We start from the raw sequence: 17,854 nt of genomic DNA, 5'->3' as shown, positions 1-17,854 counted from the left end.
AAAGAATCTCTTTTGATGATTGTTAACCTATTTATGTGTTAAAGCATGGCATTACGTTTTCATTTGGATTTACAGTTTGCCAAACGAGGAAAAGTGTGGATGTAAAGTTCTTCCTACTGTGACTTGTCACAATGTCTGCTGTGAAAAAGTGCGTTACGTGAGGTCACCCAATTTCCTGAACTAATAAGAATGAAAAAGGTGTAGTTCTGCCTCGACAGGTGTCCCGCTTCCTGTTCTCTTGAATTCTTCTACTTTCATGCAGATATTAAAGAAAAACCAATTTCAGGATACAGATGTACTTAAAAATGTTTATTAGTGTTAAAAAAGTCTTTAAAAATCAGTATCAATAAGCACTTCCTCTTATAAAATCACTTGCTAAAATGCAAAAAAACCAACAAAACAACTCCCCTGTAGACTGACCGCAGCAACAGGACTACAGTGAGGGTCGTTCTACAGCTCTACACCACTTATAACAAGAGGAAGGGTAACGTCTTCATAAACACAAACATCAGTGCTAACAAAATAAATGCAAATGTTTTCACAGACACACAGTTAAGAAAGGTTTGAAAGGTCAGAATACTCAATATTAAATTAGACTCAAAATGAGATTATATATTACAATGATACAATCTGCTTTTACAGAAGTTAAAAGTTCTGTAATCGGTATAAAACAACTGTCAATTTATCAACACACTCAAAGATTCAGTACACTGCGTTTGCAAGATATCATGACCTTAATATTACAGCATATAATCATGCATAGTCTCATTTACTTCTTTAAAAGTTGTGCAAATCTTTTCTATGATAATTTTCTGCCAAAATCCAGTTCTGAAAGGTTTTACATAGCAAGCTGAATCTTGAGAGTTTTGGTAAATTTTCTTATTATTCACCATCATATATTGGACAAATCATCCGCTGAAAAAAGAAGTACTGTATATGATAGATGGTAATATGCTATGACACTTGAAATATATGCTACAAAGCAGTGCAAATCAGATTATTGTGAACACACAAGGTTATATGGTTTGCAAGGTTATACCTTCTGTACAAACAACACACTACATAAATAACCGTGAAACAAAAACACGCTGGACAACTGGCCACACCAACGATCTGTACAACAAATAAAGTTAGTGTGACCAACAATGTACACTCAGGGACCTGATGCTACACACAGAGAAACTGTTCATGAATACATTACAGTGTTTTTTTTGCCTCAACAAAAACTTGATGTACCTGTTTGGTTTAGAAAAACATGGGGAAATCCTTAATGTTGTACTGATGCACTCATTTTTTTTTTTTAGAAACAAATGTTTTTCCAATGCAACATTTTCCATTTTAGCCTTCATATGACAAAATATGCTTGTTATAACTGTTGTCAACATGTCACACAGGAGATTTATATTAGACACTCAAGATCTTAGTGCATGTTATTGCAGGTTATATTTAAAGGTGAGTCTTTGGTAAGAACATGAGGCTCAGAAACCAAAAACCCCCCGAAGCACCTTTGAACCAGTGGTCGCATCCCTTCTTTACACACTGCTCAACATCAGTGTAAAACATGTAAAAGACTTTCACATTTGATCAGTAGCTGTTATACATTTTGATTCATTTCTCGGGACAGGCGGCGAAAAAATAAAATTCCTCCTAAAAAAATCATCCAAACGAAACATAGTGCATTGTTGTAAAGAAAAACAAGTATTACAGATTGTCAGTGCAGTTTGATGAGTTTAAGTGTTTATTACGTTCCTTTCACTTTCATCTACTTTATTTTGAGATGAAAACCTTCCCCTGTAACTTCCAATCAATTTTTATTGATTCATACTTTAAAAGTGCAGGAATCCCCCCATTGCATGAGTCTAGTTTTATTCTTAGGTAAACGTTTTTTCTTGTGGCTGAGCCTACATCTTTCGCTGCTTGTTTGATTCATGTTGTATGTGGCTCTACAACATGAAAAGGTATCACACAACCCTTCATTATGCTCTGTGTGACACAACTTCCGTATAAATGGCATGTAAACAGATGCATAATTAAAGCTATTTTTAGTGCCAGAACCACTAAGATAACTCTTGTTTTTCTTTGACATGAATCTGTTTCTGATTTTTTTTCATATAGTGTATGGCTGTTATTTCTTAATATATCTTTGGATTAAACAATTAACAAAGGCTAATTTTGCATGTAAATTAAAGGGATTCATTAGAGCTTTATAATTATGATTAAACAAGACTATGTTTTATAGCAATAAAGCAGAGGCCAGTCATTATTATTGACATCATGTACAAGTCTTTCAAAGCCTGAAGAATGTGGATATGCTAATAACCAGAACTATGATCACTTTGGAACTGACAATTATATCATATCATATCTCCTCCTTTTATGGCTCTGATACACTTCCAAAGTTCTAACAGATACTCTTCATATATTCCACTATTACGTTTACGATTAGATAAATGGATACAACACTCATTATTAATACATCCACGTCCTAATATATGCTCCAAGCAAACTCTTCAACATATCATCACTCATCAGTGATAACTCATCATGAGATTATATTAAATGGGTTCACATTCAGTGTTTGTGTCACTAAATGAGATTTTCTATATATACTTTTAAACATGTCTTGTTGTTAATATCTTCTCCAGCTACAGGCACTGAAACCAGACCGACACCTAAGGCTCCTACAAAGATGACTGTACTCGCACAGATGGCAAGTTACTTCATACTTGGTGCATGTGATATTCCATTTTTTTCAGTGACTCTATAATTGCACGCAAATGTCTCAAATATATTTTGTCATTTGTACCTTATGCTTTAATTAGATAATGCCTTGGATTTAGATACAATCATATTAAGAAATGTCGTAAAAGACGCATTAACTTCCACATTTCTTTAGAAATTTGTGGCTCTGTTGTTTTTTTTTTTTTTTTTTTTAAATCACTGACACTTCAGTGAAATCTCGAACACAATATAATAAGACAGGTTAAGGATTCGGTTTCTTCTTTTCTTTTGTACAGTAACCTGTGTTTACCTGTTGGAAATGCACTTAATTAAACAATGTGAGGGGATGGTCTCTGATTAATGGGAAATGACCAGCATTTTAATCAGAGTGTTGCAGCATCTTTGCAGTTCAGTCTGGCACTTAAACTGGACAAACCTCAATGTGTCCAGTGTTGCATTGTAAAGTGTAAATGCCTGAAAATAAATAAAACAAACAGCAACCACAGACTAACAAGATCAACACAATTTTGAAAAGCTCCATTCTCAACCCATCAAACCAACAGTGGGATGATCTTTGCTTTCTAACCAGTCGAGTCCACCTGAATGTGCCGTCTCGCTGGTAATTTGCTGAAACAGTGGATCATTCACCAACTCCTCCGGGGTAGCATTTTGATATTGGCCTTGCTGCTGGTTGGGGTCAAACAGAAGGTTTGTGTCCAATGCATTAAGGTCATTGATGCTACTGGAGAGCTCTGATGTCATTCTGATTTCACACGGGAAGTCCGCCCCGCCTGTAGTCAGCTCCGACACCTGTTCGATGAGCTGGCTGCCAGCAGCAAGGCTGTTATCTGTCAGGAGGTCTTTGACAGTACTGCTGAAATCCAGCTGCTGATGCTGCTGTAACTGTTCTTGCTGCTGCTGTGGGTTCAAAGTTAACAACATAGACTGGGCCTGCTGATGCTCTCCAGAGGCTGATTGTACTTGGCTGTCATTTGCAGAGAGAATCATTTGTTCATTAATGGCATTTTCCATGAGGTAATCCGGCCTCTGCATCTTGCATGTGCTGGTGGGCTCAGAGGTCATCAGGCTGAGGTGGCTGTCAGTGCAGGAGAGGCTGGGGTCAGACTCAAGGATCTGGGTGAGGTTCATACGTGCAGTGTAGCTGGAGGATAAATTATTGATGCCCAGACCCCGCAAAGCATCATCGTGGTCCCCGTCCAGCTTGCTGAGGAGGACACTGCTGATGTTCTTGCTGTTGCATTGTTGGCCCGGTGTTGGCGGGACCTCAGTCTGCATCATTATGTTGAGCGGCACAGAACGGCTCCGCTGAGCCATGCTGGTCACCCCGAGATTTGTCTGGCTGTTCGCAAAGATGTTCAACACCTCAGGCGTCACAGGAGAGTTAAAGGGAGACACTACTGAACGCAGTACATTGGGAAGGGCGCTGTTTCCTGCGCTTCCGCTAAAATTCCTTTGATGCACAGCTGGACTTACACTGCGGCATCGAAAATTTGTAGCAGGTACATTGTTGGTTTTGCTATCCAGAGGGGCAGGCACAGCAAAGCCCTCCTGCTTGGTCATGTTAGACATGCAAGCTACCTGCTGCTGCACAGGCGAGATGGGAGTCAAGCGGCCAAAATTGCTGTCATGGTGCCGTGGATGAGGGACGGCGAAGGCGTGAGGTTTTTGAAAATGGTCATCTATCAAGCCTTGATAGCTGGGGAGGATTCCCATTCCACTGTTTGACTTGTTTAAGCTCCCGCTGCTGCTGCTGCTGTAACTGTTATTCATCCACTCAAGCCTGGTCTTGTCTGGGTGGGTGGCCATCGGCCTCTGCATGGGCTTGACGGGGCTGCTGGAGACGGTACTGCCATCATGGAAGCCAGTGATGCTGGAGTTGATGGGTGTGAATGCAAATGGGTTCCTGCACTCCACTGGACTGGGAGGCACAGTGCTGCTGCAGCTGGAGTGTGGAGTACCAACTGGGGTGTGACGACTGCTTCCCAGTGCGCTGTCCACCGGGGTGGTGGAGGTGATGCGTGAGCAGGGGCTCTCTCCGGTGAGGCATTGGGCTCCTCCCATCATCTCTGATGTCGGTGTGGGTGTGGGTGTCGGGGTTGGAGTTTGGATCGAGTTGCTGCTGTTGTTTGCAGCATGATAGAAAGCAGTCATGGTCTGATTGGTGGACAGTATGTTGTCTGGCACCACAGCCGGTTGGCCTTGCAGTGTGACACAGTCTCCAAACTCCTGCAGGTTGTTTAGTTTCATCTGCTCCTCCATTTGCACCAGCTCCTCCACAATGCTGTCCTGAGTCACATCATCATCAAAGGTAAAGTAGTCCATATCCATCTGCATGGGGAGGTGACTGGATGATGAAGCTTGACTCAAAAACTCTATGGGTTCAGCAGCAGGGTTGGACTGAGTGTAGGTCTGTTGTTGAGCTCTTTCCAGGCTCCCGGTGGTTGAGTTCGAACTCCTACCATCACCTGAATGTGTCTGGAGGCTGGGGCTGTAAGGTACGATTGGCATGTTAGTCATTGTGTGCCCCTGCTGTTGCTGTATTAATGCGTGACTGACTGAAGTGCTAGTTTCCATAACAGTGGAAGTGTTTTTCCTTTGCATTGAGCTCTGTGTTTTGGCAACAGAGTAAAAGCCACTGGTTCTGAAAGAGGAAGTGCAGAATGCATTGGCTTGAGTGGACAAGACGGAGTTCATTTTCACTTCCACCTCCCTGGTTGCTGGTGCACTCTCAGGTCTAGTTGGAGCTCCTGACCTGGGGACATAACTGACTGTGTTTCTGATGCCATATCCAAGACCAGCAGTGCCCCCTACTGGCTGCTGGGGCATAAAAACCCTTTTGACTGGCGAAAGCTCTGGGCTGAGGCCTGAGCGTTTCCTGAGGCTCTTAGTGGACAAGAAACCTTCCTTTGTTGATGTTTCCCCAAATGAAGGTGCTCTGCTGGTGCTCAGTAAAGAAACAGCGCTGGTATTCTGAGTGGAGGGAGTTAAGTGCAAAGTGCTTGCATTATTAGCGCTCATATTGCTGCTTTCAACTGCTGCGGCAGTGTTAGTGCTTGAGGAGGACTTTCTATTGCATTTAGAGATCGTCTCCTCCAGAGCCAGGAAGCCTTTAGTTTGAGGTATGGGCACACTGGCAGCCCTCTGCACAGCCCCTCCGGTTCTATTTGCCATTGCTCCTTGAGTCAATCTGAGACTGCTAGGTTTTTGCATTTGGCTGCTTTTATGTATAGCTTCAACTTCCATTTCAACATCGATGCCATGAATGCCAGTAGTCTGCCCTGGCCTGGCTACCGGGGTCAGAATGGGGACTGCGGAGGCACTCCTTGTGGTTTGATTGGAGGTGATGTCTTCTGAGATTGCAGAACTGCTGATACCTGCAGATGCCGGCCGCAGAGTTGTGTTTGTAAGGGATGTGGTGGTATTGCTGCTGTTGGGTGCCAGAGATATGGCTGTCATCTTGACCAAACTGACTGGGCTGACATGACATGTAGTCATTACAGTCTTAATAGGGCTGTTGGCAATGATCATGGTGGAGGGCGAGCGCAAAGTGATAGCGGTGGTGGCAGAGGGTTTGGGTAGGATTTGAGCATAGCGCTGCCGAGCAGTGCGTTCTCCCACGGGACTGGCCAGAATATTTTGCAGGGTTTTGGGGCTCTGTTTCACCGGCTGAACTGGCTGTGTCACCATTTGAAAGTTAAAAGGCAGCACTTTGCTCTCCATTGTTCCCACTGGACTGGGGGACATCAGCTGCCTGCTTCTCTGTACCTGAAGAGAGCGAAGGTCAATCAGAAAGTGGAACAACTGAATTCTCTGTCTTATTTAAATGTAAGTCTTAACACCCACAAGGAGATTATGGTTTGCTGTGTGTTGCCATTAATATATCGGTGAGACTAAACCTGAAACTAAAGCTGTTTTTGCCTCTAAAGTCAGGCTTATAAAACTGTCACTACAGGGCCAACAACAAGGCAGCCCATGTGTTATTTTCAGGACAGTCTGGACCCTCCAGCAACATCATCCTTCATCATGTGAGAGGCACTAGAAATATGTAAGGATCCAATTTACACACATAAAAATCTGAAATTTTAACATCGTTTTCTTTTTGCTTGTATGGTGTTTTGTTCTCTAAGCAGGTTCACTTATTAGTAAAAGCTATGATTTTATATACACTACATAAATGTGTGTTTTCTAAATATGTAAATAAATGAAAACTGCCTTAGTGATGTAAATTGTGGTAAACAAATGGGTTTGCATGTCTTATTTACCTTTGCTTATGTTTTGTTGACCATAAATGGATGATACATTGACTCTGTGAGCTGTTACTTACTACTGTTTTTCACAGTAGTTTGTTTTAGCAGTAGTTTTAGCAAATTTAAACATAATTTGCATTAGTTTGATTATATTTTATGTATTGGCTGCTTTCATTTTAAAAACAGTGCACCAGTCAGACTCTACTCATCTTTACATCATTAACTGCATTGTTCGATTACAAAGCAATCTCTGAGCCTAACCCTGAACCCTGAATTTTCCATGGCAACGGGTAAATAAAAAGCAGAGCCTTCATTTTAATGCAGTGGAGCCAGAAAGATTAATGTGTGACAATGCACATTTATTTTTCAAAAACAGCATATATTTATTCAGCTGTAACCTGATGGGGACAAAGTTATTCACCTCAGGGTAAAGTAACTCAGAGTTTTCACTAAACCCCCTTTCTGGAATACACCCCTGTTTTCTCACCGTGATGGGGCTCGGGACAGCAGCGACCACAATGCCTATGGCTGGCTGAGGTGATGGAGAGGTGGGGCTACAACAAGGCCCACTGTCATCTGCCCTCTTGGTTTGTCCCTCTCCAGGTAAAGGAGAGTGCAGCTTCTGTTCCTGTTGTTGTTGCTTTCTCTGGATCTTTCTCTGGAGCTGCTGCTTTGCATCGACAGAAGGTGACGACAAGGTTGTCACGTGAGGCTGGAAGGAGTGAGCCTCAGCAGTGGGCATGAATGCTGACAACGACTGTGGAGACTTAACATCTGGAGAAACAATACAGGAGGAATTAGATTTAGATGTAGACGTAGAGGAACGTAGAGGTGTGAATACTTCCACCCCTGATGATATGTGTATATAAGCTTTAATCACATAATTAATCTGGTTTAACCTCAACTTCGATGGACACCAGACAGAAGCACTAAGTGCAGTAACAGGCAAATGCCACCAGATGTCCTTACTAACTTCTTTTATTACACATGCAGCATGAGGCAATGTAAACCATGTGTTACCTGCTGCTGTGCCGGTCACAATGGTGAGCGCTGCCAGAGACTTGTTGCTGATGTAATGGCTGTCGATTAGGAAACGAGCCAAATCTTCCACAGCGTCAAACTGCCGTTTCAGCACCTTTTGGGCCCACTCACACACCAGATCACAGGCCGCAAATCGCACCTCCTCCTTTATGCTGCTCAGCTGACCCGGAGACTCCAGGACGTCACACTGGAGCTATACACATTACATATGTTGTTATATATATTGTTATGTATGTATGTACATATATATATGACACAATGCATGACAGGACATTGACAAAAATTGAGTCAGAATACAAAGACATTCAGGGATTATTGTGAAATAGTAATAAGGAGGATGTAAATGTCCTTACTCCTTCCCCTGTTTTATGGAGATCCAGAGTGGGTAATGATGGCATGTGAACAAAGGGTCTCTTCCTTAGTCCGCTATAGCAATATGTAAGCTGGTGTTAAGATAAAAAACATGTTTCCACAAAATTAACATATGGATATATCGATATATAGTATAACATGGTGAATGCCTGGTTCATGTAACATTTATCAGTTCAATTTTCCATGGAAAAAATCAATAATGAAAAACTGTGTCTGATTTGACTGTTGGTCGAAATTCTGATGCCATATATGTATCTATCATGACATAGTAACGCTTTTTTATAGATTAAAGCTTTGTCACCGGTTCTTCAAAAATAGTCACTATGTATAGGAACAAATAAAAACATGACGTCAGGACAGGCCTTGTAGTGAAAAGTGTGAACTGAAACTGACAATACCAGCACCAACAGCCCCAAACCATTAATGTGAGTTAATGGCTGTAAAAACAAACACAATGTTTTTTGCAATGTAATGCCGTGAGCTGTTGCGACTGTGAATCAGAATTCCTTATTAAATCTAGGTAGTAATGTTTACTACACTTTTAAAATTTGCATTTACTTGTAACTACAGTGAGTCTCCAATTTTTACTGGTAAAAGTGACGCATAAACCTTTTAACATACAGTATGATACAAATTCTCAAAATCTTCTCTTTTATTCCATGAGATTCGGTGAGAATAGAAAGGCAACTAAATAAATAATTTCTCATGATGCTGTGATAATCCAGTGTTTGGGCTGATTCAAACACTCAACTTTGACATTTTGCACGTGTGTTATATGTTGATACTGAACTGGTACTTTTATAGATTCTTTTAAACAATGCTTATACTGGAAACACTGTGTACATGAGAATAAATCCTTGATTTCTTGGACACTACCAGCAGTTTGCAAACAAAAATATCCACCAATAATATTACTGGGTCGCAATCTCACCATGTACAATGATAATTTCATTATCCTGAACGACTGAAGGTCACAAAAATAAAACAAGTTTAACACTTTGATGTCATCAGCAAAACAAAATTAATAAATAAATAATGAATGAGTCATGAAGGTCAAGCTCAGTGACTCCCTGTAGGTCTCTGTATTATGCTTCTGCGTCCGAGGCAGAGGGGGACTTTATTTCATTTCACATCTATATTTAGAGAGCTTATGAACTGCAACAGCAGATGGTCTGTGACCAGAGACAGAGGCCAGACTGTTACAATCCAGTCCAGTAAAGGATATTTTGATTTTCCTCTCATGCCAAGTCGACGCGCCTTCATGTTCGGGAAGACATTTTTCATCATTTTTCCAAAGTCTGCAGCACTCAGTGGGTGGTAATTAAGATTGTCACAGAAGCTCCTGAAACACATAACAGACAGAATAAATGTAATTAAAAATGGACAAAAAATACATGTCACTTTTCAACCAAACCACAGTCTATGCCTTCAATCATTAGTTCTTGAACCTTTAATGTTTGCACCACTGGTGAATGTGAGGTGATAAAAAGCTGCTGTAATAAATATTGTTATATTAACAGTGGCTTAAATGACTTGACGAACTGTCAGAAAAATACCTCACTCTGCACAGCATAGCATTTTAGCATCTTTCAGCTCGTTGTTTTGGTGTTATAGCCCACAACTTTACCGTTTGGTTCAGTCTCACTGCTCGCATTAGTGTTGTTTTCAGCTGTTTTGAGTAACCCCCTGTACACTTCCTGTTCCGCACCTGAAGGCAAAAATAGCAACTAGCTGGTGACAAAAGTGAAGAAGCTACAGAGCTAAAAGAGAGTGAATATTGGGCGTACATTCATAAGGTGGCAAGAAACACGACTCCAAATGAATAATAATAATGTTGCTCTGTAACTGCTGGCTGAGTAAATAGGCAAATTATTGTTAATGAGCTGCGTCCAAGTGGCAAAAAACTCACTTAATGCACTTTTAAAGGTGTAATATGTAATGTTATTATTATACATTTAAACATATACTGTGTGGAAGTGCAACAGTAGAGTAGTAATAGTGACTTACAGTTTGACACGTTTCTAAAATGAGATCCATACAAACTAAACCATAAGTGCCCTTAACTGACACTGGTCTTCATCTATTCATCTAGAAGATCAATTTCTTGCCATTTACTTATCAGGTACAGTTGAGCTTTATTTGGCTTTATTTACCCTGGTTCAGAGCACACAGCTGTCTGAATGATGTCAAGGTGTTCAAATATATGTCTTTGTGTGTGTGTGTGTGTGTGTGTGTGTGTGTGTGTGTGTGTGTGTGTGTGTGTGTGTGTGAGAGTGTGTGTCTATCTATGCATAATAGGTGGATATCATCTGTTGAATGGAACAAACTAATTTAATTAGAAATACTTCAGAGGGCATTGTAATAAAATTTGAAAACAACTGTGACAAATGTGATTCATTGCACAAAATATAATGTTTTTATTGTTTTTGAAGTGAAGCACATAATGTCTCTTTAAAGCCTTTTCACCTGTCTATCATAAAGGCGCCAATATTTCTGGAGGGCGCTGTATTTCTGTTCTGGTAGAGTTAAAAAGGCAGTTACATAACACTGTCAGAGCATTTCAATGACTGTCTCAGACTTTCCATTCTAATATTACCAGCACATGCTGCTGTGATTCTCATGCCTGCAGCGTCTATTTATACTGACGCTTTAGCCAGCAGTAATTTATAGGAGAAAGAAACTTGTACAGTAGTAGCTGTTAAGTAAAACATCACTGATAAAGAATCAAATAAATAAATATTTGATATCAGTGGAACAGTTAATTTTCAGATTGAAATTGGTTAGTTATGGAAGTGACAGAAAATTGTACATGTGTTTAACAAAAGAAAAGACCTACTTGTATTCATCATAAACCTCCTGTTTGGGAAGAGAGGTCTCTGGGTATTCCTCTAAATGATTGCGGATCCAGCTGAACGCATGCATCTGCTGTGTGCGGCTCGACGACAGGGCGCTCTGGTCACTGAGAAAAGACATGCATCACTGATAAATGATTTTGCCATTCTCCATAACTCACATAATGAACTGTTATTAAGAAAACTGCAAATAGTAATGTGTGACACTGTCAAAGATTGATCAGAAAACAGGTGTATCCTTACCTTTTATCAGCGCTACTGTTGGGACCAGAAGGCAACTTAAGGTAGAGGTAGAGCTTTTCGATGTCTGAGAACTTCTCGACATCTTGCTGTAAAAAAAAATTAAAATGGAGTTTTAATATTTGGCCTTCCAATCCATCTGCATGAAGTAAAAAGAAACCATAAAAACTGATCAACTAATCGACTTTTACGGTTTCGCTGCCTTAAACAGTAAGGTAGTAAATCATGATTAGCCTGTCCTTAGTACAAATGTGACAAAAATATGCAAAAGTTATCAATAAGACAAACTCAAAAAACAGGTCCAACATTTAATGCACATTATGGCCAGATTGCCGTGCTCAAGAACAACAAAAGTAGATCATGCCTGCGTGTTATGGATTTTGAATGGCGATTCATTCATTCAACACTACACACACAGAGACAAGGCTAGTAGAGTGTACTGACTAGTCCTCCTAGTCCTCAACGTGGCCCTGAGCTACAAACTGTCTTCAGCCCTTCTAACACCACTCTTCAAAGGGGAAAAGAAACATGATAGTGTGAAGCACGAGCAGTTTAAATTCTACCGCAGACAAAAGTGTTGAACACCAAGCGATACTCTAACCCTATAGGAGTGAATTTGGGAACATACAGTATACAGTGCCTCTCAGAAGTATTCACTCTCCCTGGAAGTTTTCATGTTCATTACAAATGAGTCTGTCTTCAGGTTTGATGAGTACTGTTTGAAAAAAGTCATATAGAGCCTTTTTTGGCTGCAGAGGAAGCAGTTGGCGTCTGCTCAGGCTGAAGACTAAAAGTCTGAGAATGAAAGAAATCTGAGGGTGTGGAGTTAGAAAGAAGTGAGGTTACCAGACTTCTGATCCCACTCATCTCTGCTGCAGGCCAGAGGCTCGAGACTACATTAGCTGCTACTAGCTAGCCCGAATCCCCAACTGAATTGTTAGTGGTTGAGTTGCATTGTGGGTAAAGTAGGCACCAGATTTTGACAAGGAAGAGGAATATGTCAAACAAAAATAACAATATCTCTAGTTCTGCTGCATCAATTGCAATCAACAGTCTATCGTGAGTCTGATAATGTCGTAGAATTGCACTGCTACGTAGAGTACTCTTTTAAATCTGTCACCAAGAAAAGGAATAAGTGTGGCACAACTGAAATCTGCCTCAAGTAGCCTGTCCTCAAAAACTGAGAAACCTCTGAAAGAGTTGAAAGCTTCAGAGGATGAGATTTGAGAGATGGTGTATACAACTGCTGGGCAGGAGCTACACTAGTTGCAGCTTTAGAGAGAGCCACTTGCATGACATCCCAGCTAGTGTTTGCCATAGAAACTCTGATGTCAGCTGGAAGAAGTTGATGGTCTGATAAAACCAGAATTTAAGTTTTTGGGCGTCAGACTAAACGCAACGTTCGGTATAAGTCCGTAACCATACCATCCCACAGTGAGGCACCGGGGATAGGAGCGAGGAGCATGGACAAAGTTTCATTCTGACTTTAAGCCTTGCAGTGCACAGAAGCATAAATATACTGCCATCATACAGCTATACAGAGACAGTGTATGAGACAGTCTAAAATGCTGCAGACAGACACGCAGAGACAGACAGGCTAGTGCAGAGCCTGTAAGGTGAACTCGCTCCACGATGAGCGTACAGACACACATCCACGCACTGCCAACACATGCCTTCACTCAGACATATTCACCCCTTTCAACTGGCCTCCAAAAATAAACAGCATCAGCCACGCGGAACACCGATAAAATAATAAAATAATCATTCTCAAAAATAAGTATTGTCATTTTTAAACTAGACTAAATCCTTGTTGTGGATCATTCAGGGGACAGACTTGGCCTTTTCAGTGTGACTCACTTCCTGCTCTGCTGACTTGAACTGTCAATGTATGTTAAAGTGTCATCAGCTCTGCACAGTGAACTCCATTACCCCTTTAACTAATTTTACCTTGGACCTAAATGTTAGGCGTACAGGCGCAAGTGCAATATGGATTTTGAACTAAGTAAGTTACTGTTGGTCGACAGTTTACGCTAATTTGTGCAGGCTTTTACACTGTGAAGTAGACTCCTGACTCCTATGGACCCCCATGAGCTGTGTCCTTAATAAAGATTGAATGAATGAATGAATAGGATGTGATTAAAGTGTACAGGGCCATCTAAAACAGCCACACTCTCTGGGGAGCCGGACATGTTATTTTCTAACAACACTAGGTCAAACCCTAGTATATGGCTGGACCATGTATGGTTAATGTGCGAAATTGAGGACAATTGAAATCTGTTGTGGAAAAAAAATTCAATAATCATACTGTATTTGCATCCACCGGTTTCAGCCCTTCATCGGTCTGACTCTCTCCTACTCTTTGTGCCCTAATATTTTAACACAGCCGGATATCCAAGAAAACTGATCTCATTTACATGTTTTTCTGTTCAAGTTGTCAGACAACGTTACAAGTTTAAAATAGTGACTAAAACACGGCCCATTAAGACTACATGTTAACCAGCATTCACTTCCAAGCCATTTCTAAGCTGCAGCTCTGCAATGCCAAAATCCTGATTGTATAACCACAACGTCGTCTGACAAAATCACCATATAAATAGATTAAAGACAAAGACTGTGCTGTCATTTCGGCTATATTTACTTGTAAAATGATCACTGAGAGAGAAAGTTAGAAGCGAAAGAATACCTTTCTTATTTTGTCTGCCACACAACGCAGACCCTCTGTCTGGGATCCATAACAGTTTTCGCCAAGTGTATTTACAAATAGAGGTGTAGCCCTAATCAAGTGGTTGGCACCCATACACAGTCCAGCCATATACTAGGTTTATACCTAGTCTTGTTTGAAAAAAGGTCTCTAAATCTAGAAACAAATGCACTACTAGGCAACATTGCAGGCTGTAAACACCCCCCTAATAGAGCCTATTTGTGCCAAATTATTTTGAAAGAGCAACAGCCAATGGGGAAAGTGAAACTCAGTCATGTGACATTCAGCTGATCAATTGTGGAAATATGATCACTCAGTCAGCGAGGGACAGGAGCTTTCAGGACTTTTAGGAGGTGCAACATATTGATTCATACTCCATTGATAGCGAAAACAAACATAACGCCAGTCTACTGAAAGAGTAATGAACCTTTTCATGAGTCTGCTGTCACAGGTGAATCCCTTGTTATCACCATTCAAAGAGTCTCTGTCCCTAAACTCGCCAGTCCATGCCAGACTTTACGCAGAGCTGACATACCACATAAAAATCACTTTTCTAGGCTAGGGTATAGTTTTACAAATATAACAAATAATAAACCTTCATTATTTCAAATTTTACTACAAAAAGTGTTAAGTGACTTTAGCTTCAGATGCGCTTTCTATAGGTTGATCTATGAAGCTGCTGTGGACAGATTTGCTGTAATTTCTTTTTCTTTTAGATTATGCCAGAAAAGACATAAACACATCAGAAAACAACAGTGTTTAAGCTCTACATGTGTGAACCACTAATAAATAACAAACAAAATTTTAACATACAAGGTAAAATAAATAAATTAAAATAAAACGGGTTAATTAAAAATGTAATCTGTAGATTAAGAACATGTCAAAAATACTCACCAGGATGTTTTCCACTTTTGATTGAACAGATTTGCTGTAAAACAGAGACATAGTATAAATTAGTATGAAGCTGATGTAACATGAGCTCTTGAGTCTAAAGTGTATTTATTTATAAAGCAGAGGAATGTTTGGTATGAGACGACCCTCCCTTCAGCATCTCTCAGGTCATGTATCCCACCATCGGGAACACATGTTGTCATATGTAAAAAGAGAGGGACAGGCACTGTGGTAACATTGTCTCAGACAGAAAGCTTTTTATCATTCAGAGAACAGTAATTCATTTGTAGTCACTAACGAAATCGACTACACAGCAGTTCCTTCTTATTGGGATTTTATCTCAAAGGAATAATATAATGAAACTGTGGATTTTCACACTTAACTTGTTGCTTTTAGCCATTATCACATTATATTTTAAGAAATGCAAGATGATTAAAATCACATATATTTATCCTTTGAGAATGTTCCCAAATGTTTTTTGTGATTCCTGATATCAAACATAGTCTCTTTCCTTCTGTATATTCTACAATGAAAGGAGGTGAGTACATAAAGTACATGTACAAAGTTCAGGCAAAAGGTGCGCAGCAAATTCACTTATGACGATAAAATGATAAAACAGACTACAAGGTCCTATGCAAAAGCACATATTTGGAAAAAACAACATTAGATGACTCTTTGTTGATTCAGAGCAGTGCAACACAACAAAGCGTCAAACCAGATGCATGAGTAACTTCTTCAGGTCTAATTCCTGTAGACAGGTCAGGTTGTTTTTGACTGTGAGACAGAAGGTAGGTCACATTTAAAGACTCTTACTCTGTGACACTGGGCAGGTCAGAATCAGGAGATGACTCTAAGCCATGACAGGAACAGTTCACTTTAATTCACTGTTACTAGGGGGCCAAGGATCTCCTAGTGCTGAAAAGCCCTCATTAAGCTGTTTGTGAGGCAGATTTGGCAGGTACACTGAATGACAACTGAGGCCATTTTTTAACAGAGAAAAAGAAATACAAATCCCACTGTGTAAAATATCCAGATGTAATTCAGGCTTCAATAAGGTCCAGCAGGAACAGCTGCCTTTGCAGTGGGACTTGTCTAAAGACCATCACTTCATATGAAGACAGGGTGACGGTGTGGCTGCAAATGAACTTGCTGACCCCGACTAAGACGTTCTCATTCTACCATGAACCACTTAGCAGGTCACTGAGGTGAACATCAATATTTATGCTCTAATCCTCTTAGAGTTTAAAGATGTAGGGAATGGGACAGACATTCAATATCCCGATATGTTATTGACAATCTGGTACAAGCTTTGCAATAATTTCTGTTGGGGTATTTCCTGCAGACATTCAAACTCTGAACTGTTGTGCTTTCCGGTAGTCTGGCCTTTTGACATTTAATGACTATTTGATATTTAAATGACATGAGTTCATACACATTCAGAACGCAAAAAATATTTTTGGTCAGAATGTGGCTTTTTGCAGTCCTTATGTCTTAAACTATTTCACATTGACAGAAGGTATTGATTCAGCGTTTTAGATTTCTTTTAAAGTGAAGAGTCACGGTTCCAGTCCTCCTTATTTGAAACTGGTAATTTCATACTTTATGGAAAATTATGTTATTCTGTGCGGTTTATTTTTAATCCAAATCAAGTAGAGCTAAAACTATTAGTTAATGAACAGAAAATCAAGAGTAATTAATAATGAAAGTAATATTTGCAGCCATGACACATATTTTGTTTTGCAAGAGTTACCAAAAGTGCAGCAGTCAACATTCACACAGTGTTCACTATATAATATGAATTATGTCAAGTCAATTCACTCACTGCTACAGGATGTAGTTTTTGTATGTAGCAGTTGCTTTCAGCATGCCAGTTGTGGTTGATGGTTGATCAGATGGATGGACAAACAGGCTATTGCTGTAACAATGTCTTTAACCAATCAATAAACAAGCAAGAAATAAAGAGGTGGGGGTGGGGGTGGGGTGTGGGGTGGACAGTGGGGTGAACTACTGTCATGTTTTGCCTTTACTTAAGTAAAAGCAGAAGTACTCTATTACATTTAGTTAACACATGTGACAGGATGTGACAAAGTACATCTATTCAACTACTGCACTTAAGTACTTTTTCAGTTATATGTACTTTATTAGAGTATAATTTCACTTCTCTGCTACTTTATACTTTAATCCCCTTCATTTCATGAGGACATATTGTACTCTTTACTCAATTGATGTTATCTAGCAGCTACAGTTAGTTATATTAATTAACTTACATATATAAAACTTAAGATCAGCATAAAATATATGTTGTTGTAAAAAACTATTTAACAGTATACAAGTAAATCTGCCTCCAGCATAAGCAAATATGCTACTTGCGCATTAATGCATTTTTGTCCACAAAACAATGAAATAATAATAATAATAATAATAATAATAAAAAATTGAAAGTACATCTTGCTGATAATACTTATGTACAATGTGTACAACAATGATAACGCTTGATTAAGATAATAAGACTATAAACACGATAAAGCTGTGTGTTTGGTATCTGATGATGAGCGTGCACAGTAGTACGTGAACACCTCCTCACCAGATGGAGTTCTTGATCCTGAGCTGCAGAGCGCTGGCCTCGGCGCCCTGCAGCCCGGGGAGCAGGCCGGGCAGGCTCCCCGCCCCGCGGTCTGCCTGCTGCTGCTGTTGCTGCTGCTGCTGCTGCTGCTGCTGTTGCTGCTGGGGGTCCTCCTCGGCCATCACGGCGGGCCTGCGGACGGGAC

General features: G+C 40.2%; 1 protein-coding gene across 1 annotated transcript; it reads right to left on the bottom strand.

The window, feature by feature from the left end:
* Positions 1-294: 294 nt before the first annotated feature.
* LOC130169304 (DNA-binding protein RFX7-like) lies at positions 295-17,831 on the bottom strand. The gene is made up of 9 exons (XM_056375909.1): positions 17,671-17,831; positions 15,090-15,123; positions 11,498-11,583; positions 11,239-11,361; positions 9,628-9,744; positions 8,384-8,468; positions 8,010-8,223; positions 7,477-7,763; positions 295-6,507 (listed from the first exon to the last, which is right to left on the bottom strand). The coding sequence occupies exons 1-9, from the start codon at positions 17,829-17,831 to the stop codon at positions 3,265-3,267; spliced, it is 4,350 nt and encodes a 1,449-aa protein (XP_056231884.1). The 3' UTR covers positions 295-3,264.
* Between the last annotated feature and the right edge of the window lie 23 nt (positions 17,832-17,854).

Source organism: Seriola aureovittata, chromosome 1 (genome assembly GCF_021018895.1).
Source record: "Seriola aureovittata isolate HTS-2021-v1 ecotype China chromosome 1, ASM2101889v1, whole genome shotgun sequence".
Lineage (NCBI taxonomy): Eukaryota > Metazoa > Chordata > Actinopteri > Carangiformes > Carangidae > Seriola > Seriola aureovittata.
Note: the sequence above shows the minus strand (reverse complement) of the source record. Positions and strands in the feature narration are given on the sequence as shown.

Excerpts from the sequence above, each read along its gene's own strand:
- LOC130169304 (XM_056375909.1), bottom strand. The coding sequence starts at position 17,831 with ATGGCCGAGGAGGACCCCCAGCAGCAACAGCAGCAGCAGCAGCAGCAG. Across the intron at positions 11,584-15,089 it reads CAAAAGTGGAAAACATCCTG|CAAGATGTCGAGAAGTTCTC; the intron begins GTGAGTATTTTT and ends TTTTTTTTACAG. Across the intron at positions 6,508-7,476 it reads CTGTCCCGAGCCCCATCACG|GTACAGAGAAGCAGGCAGCT; the intron begins GTGAGAAAACAG and ends CGCTCTCTTCAG.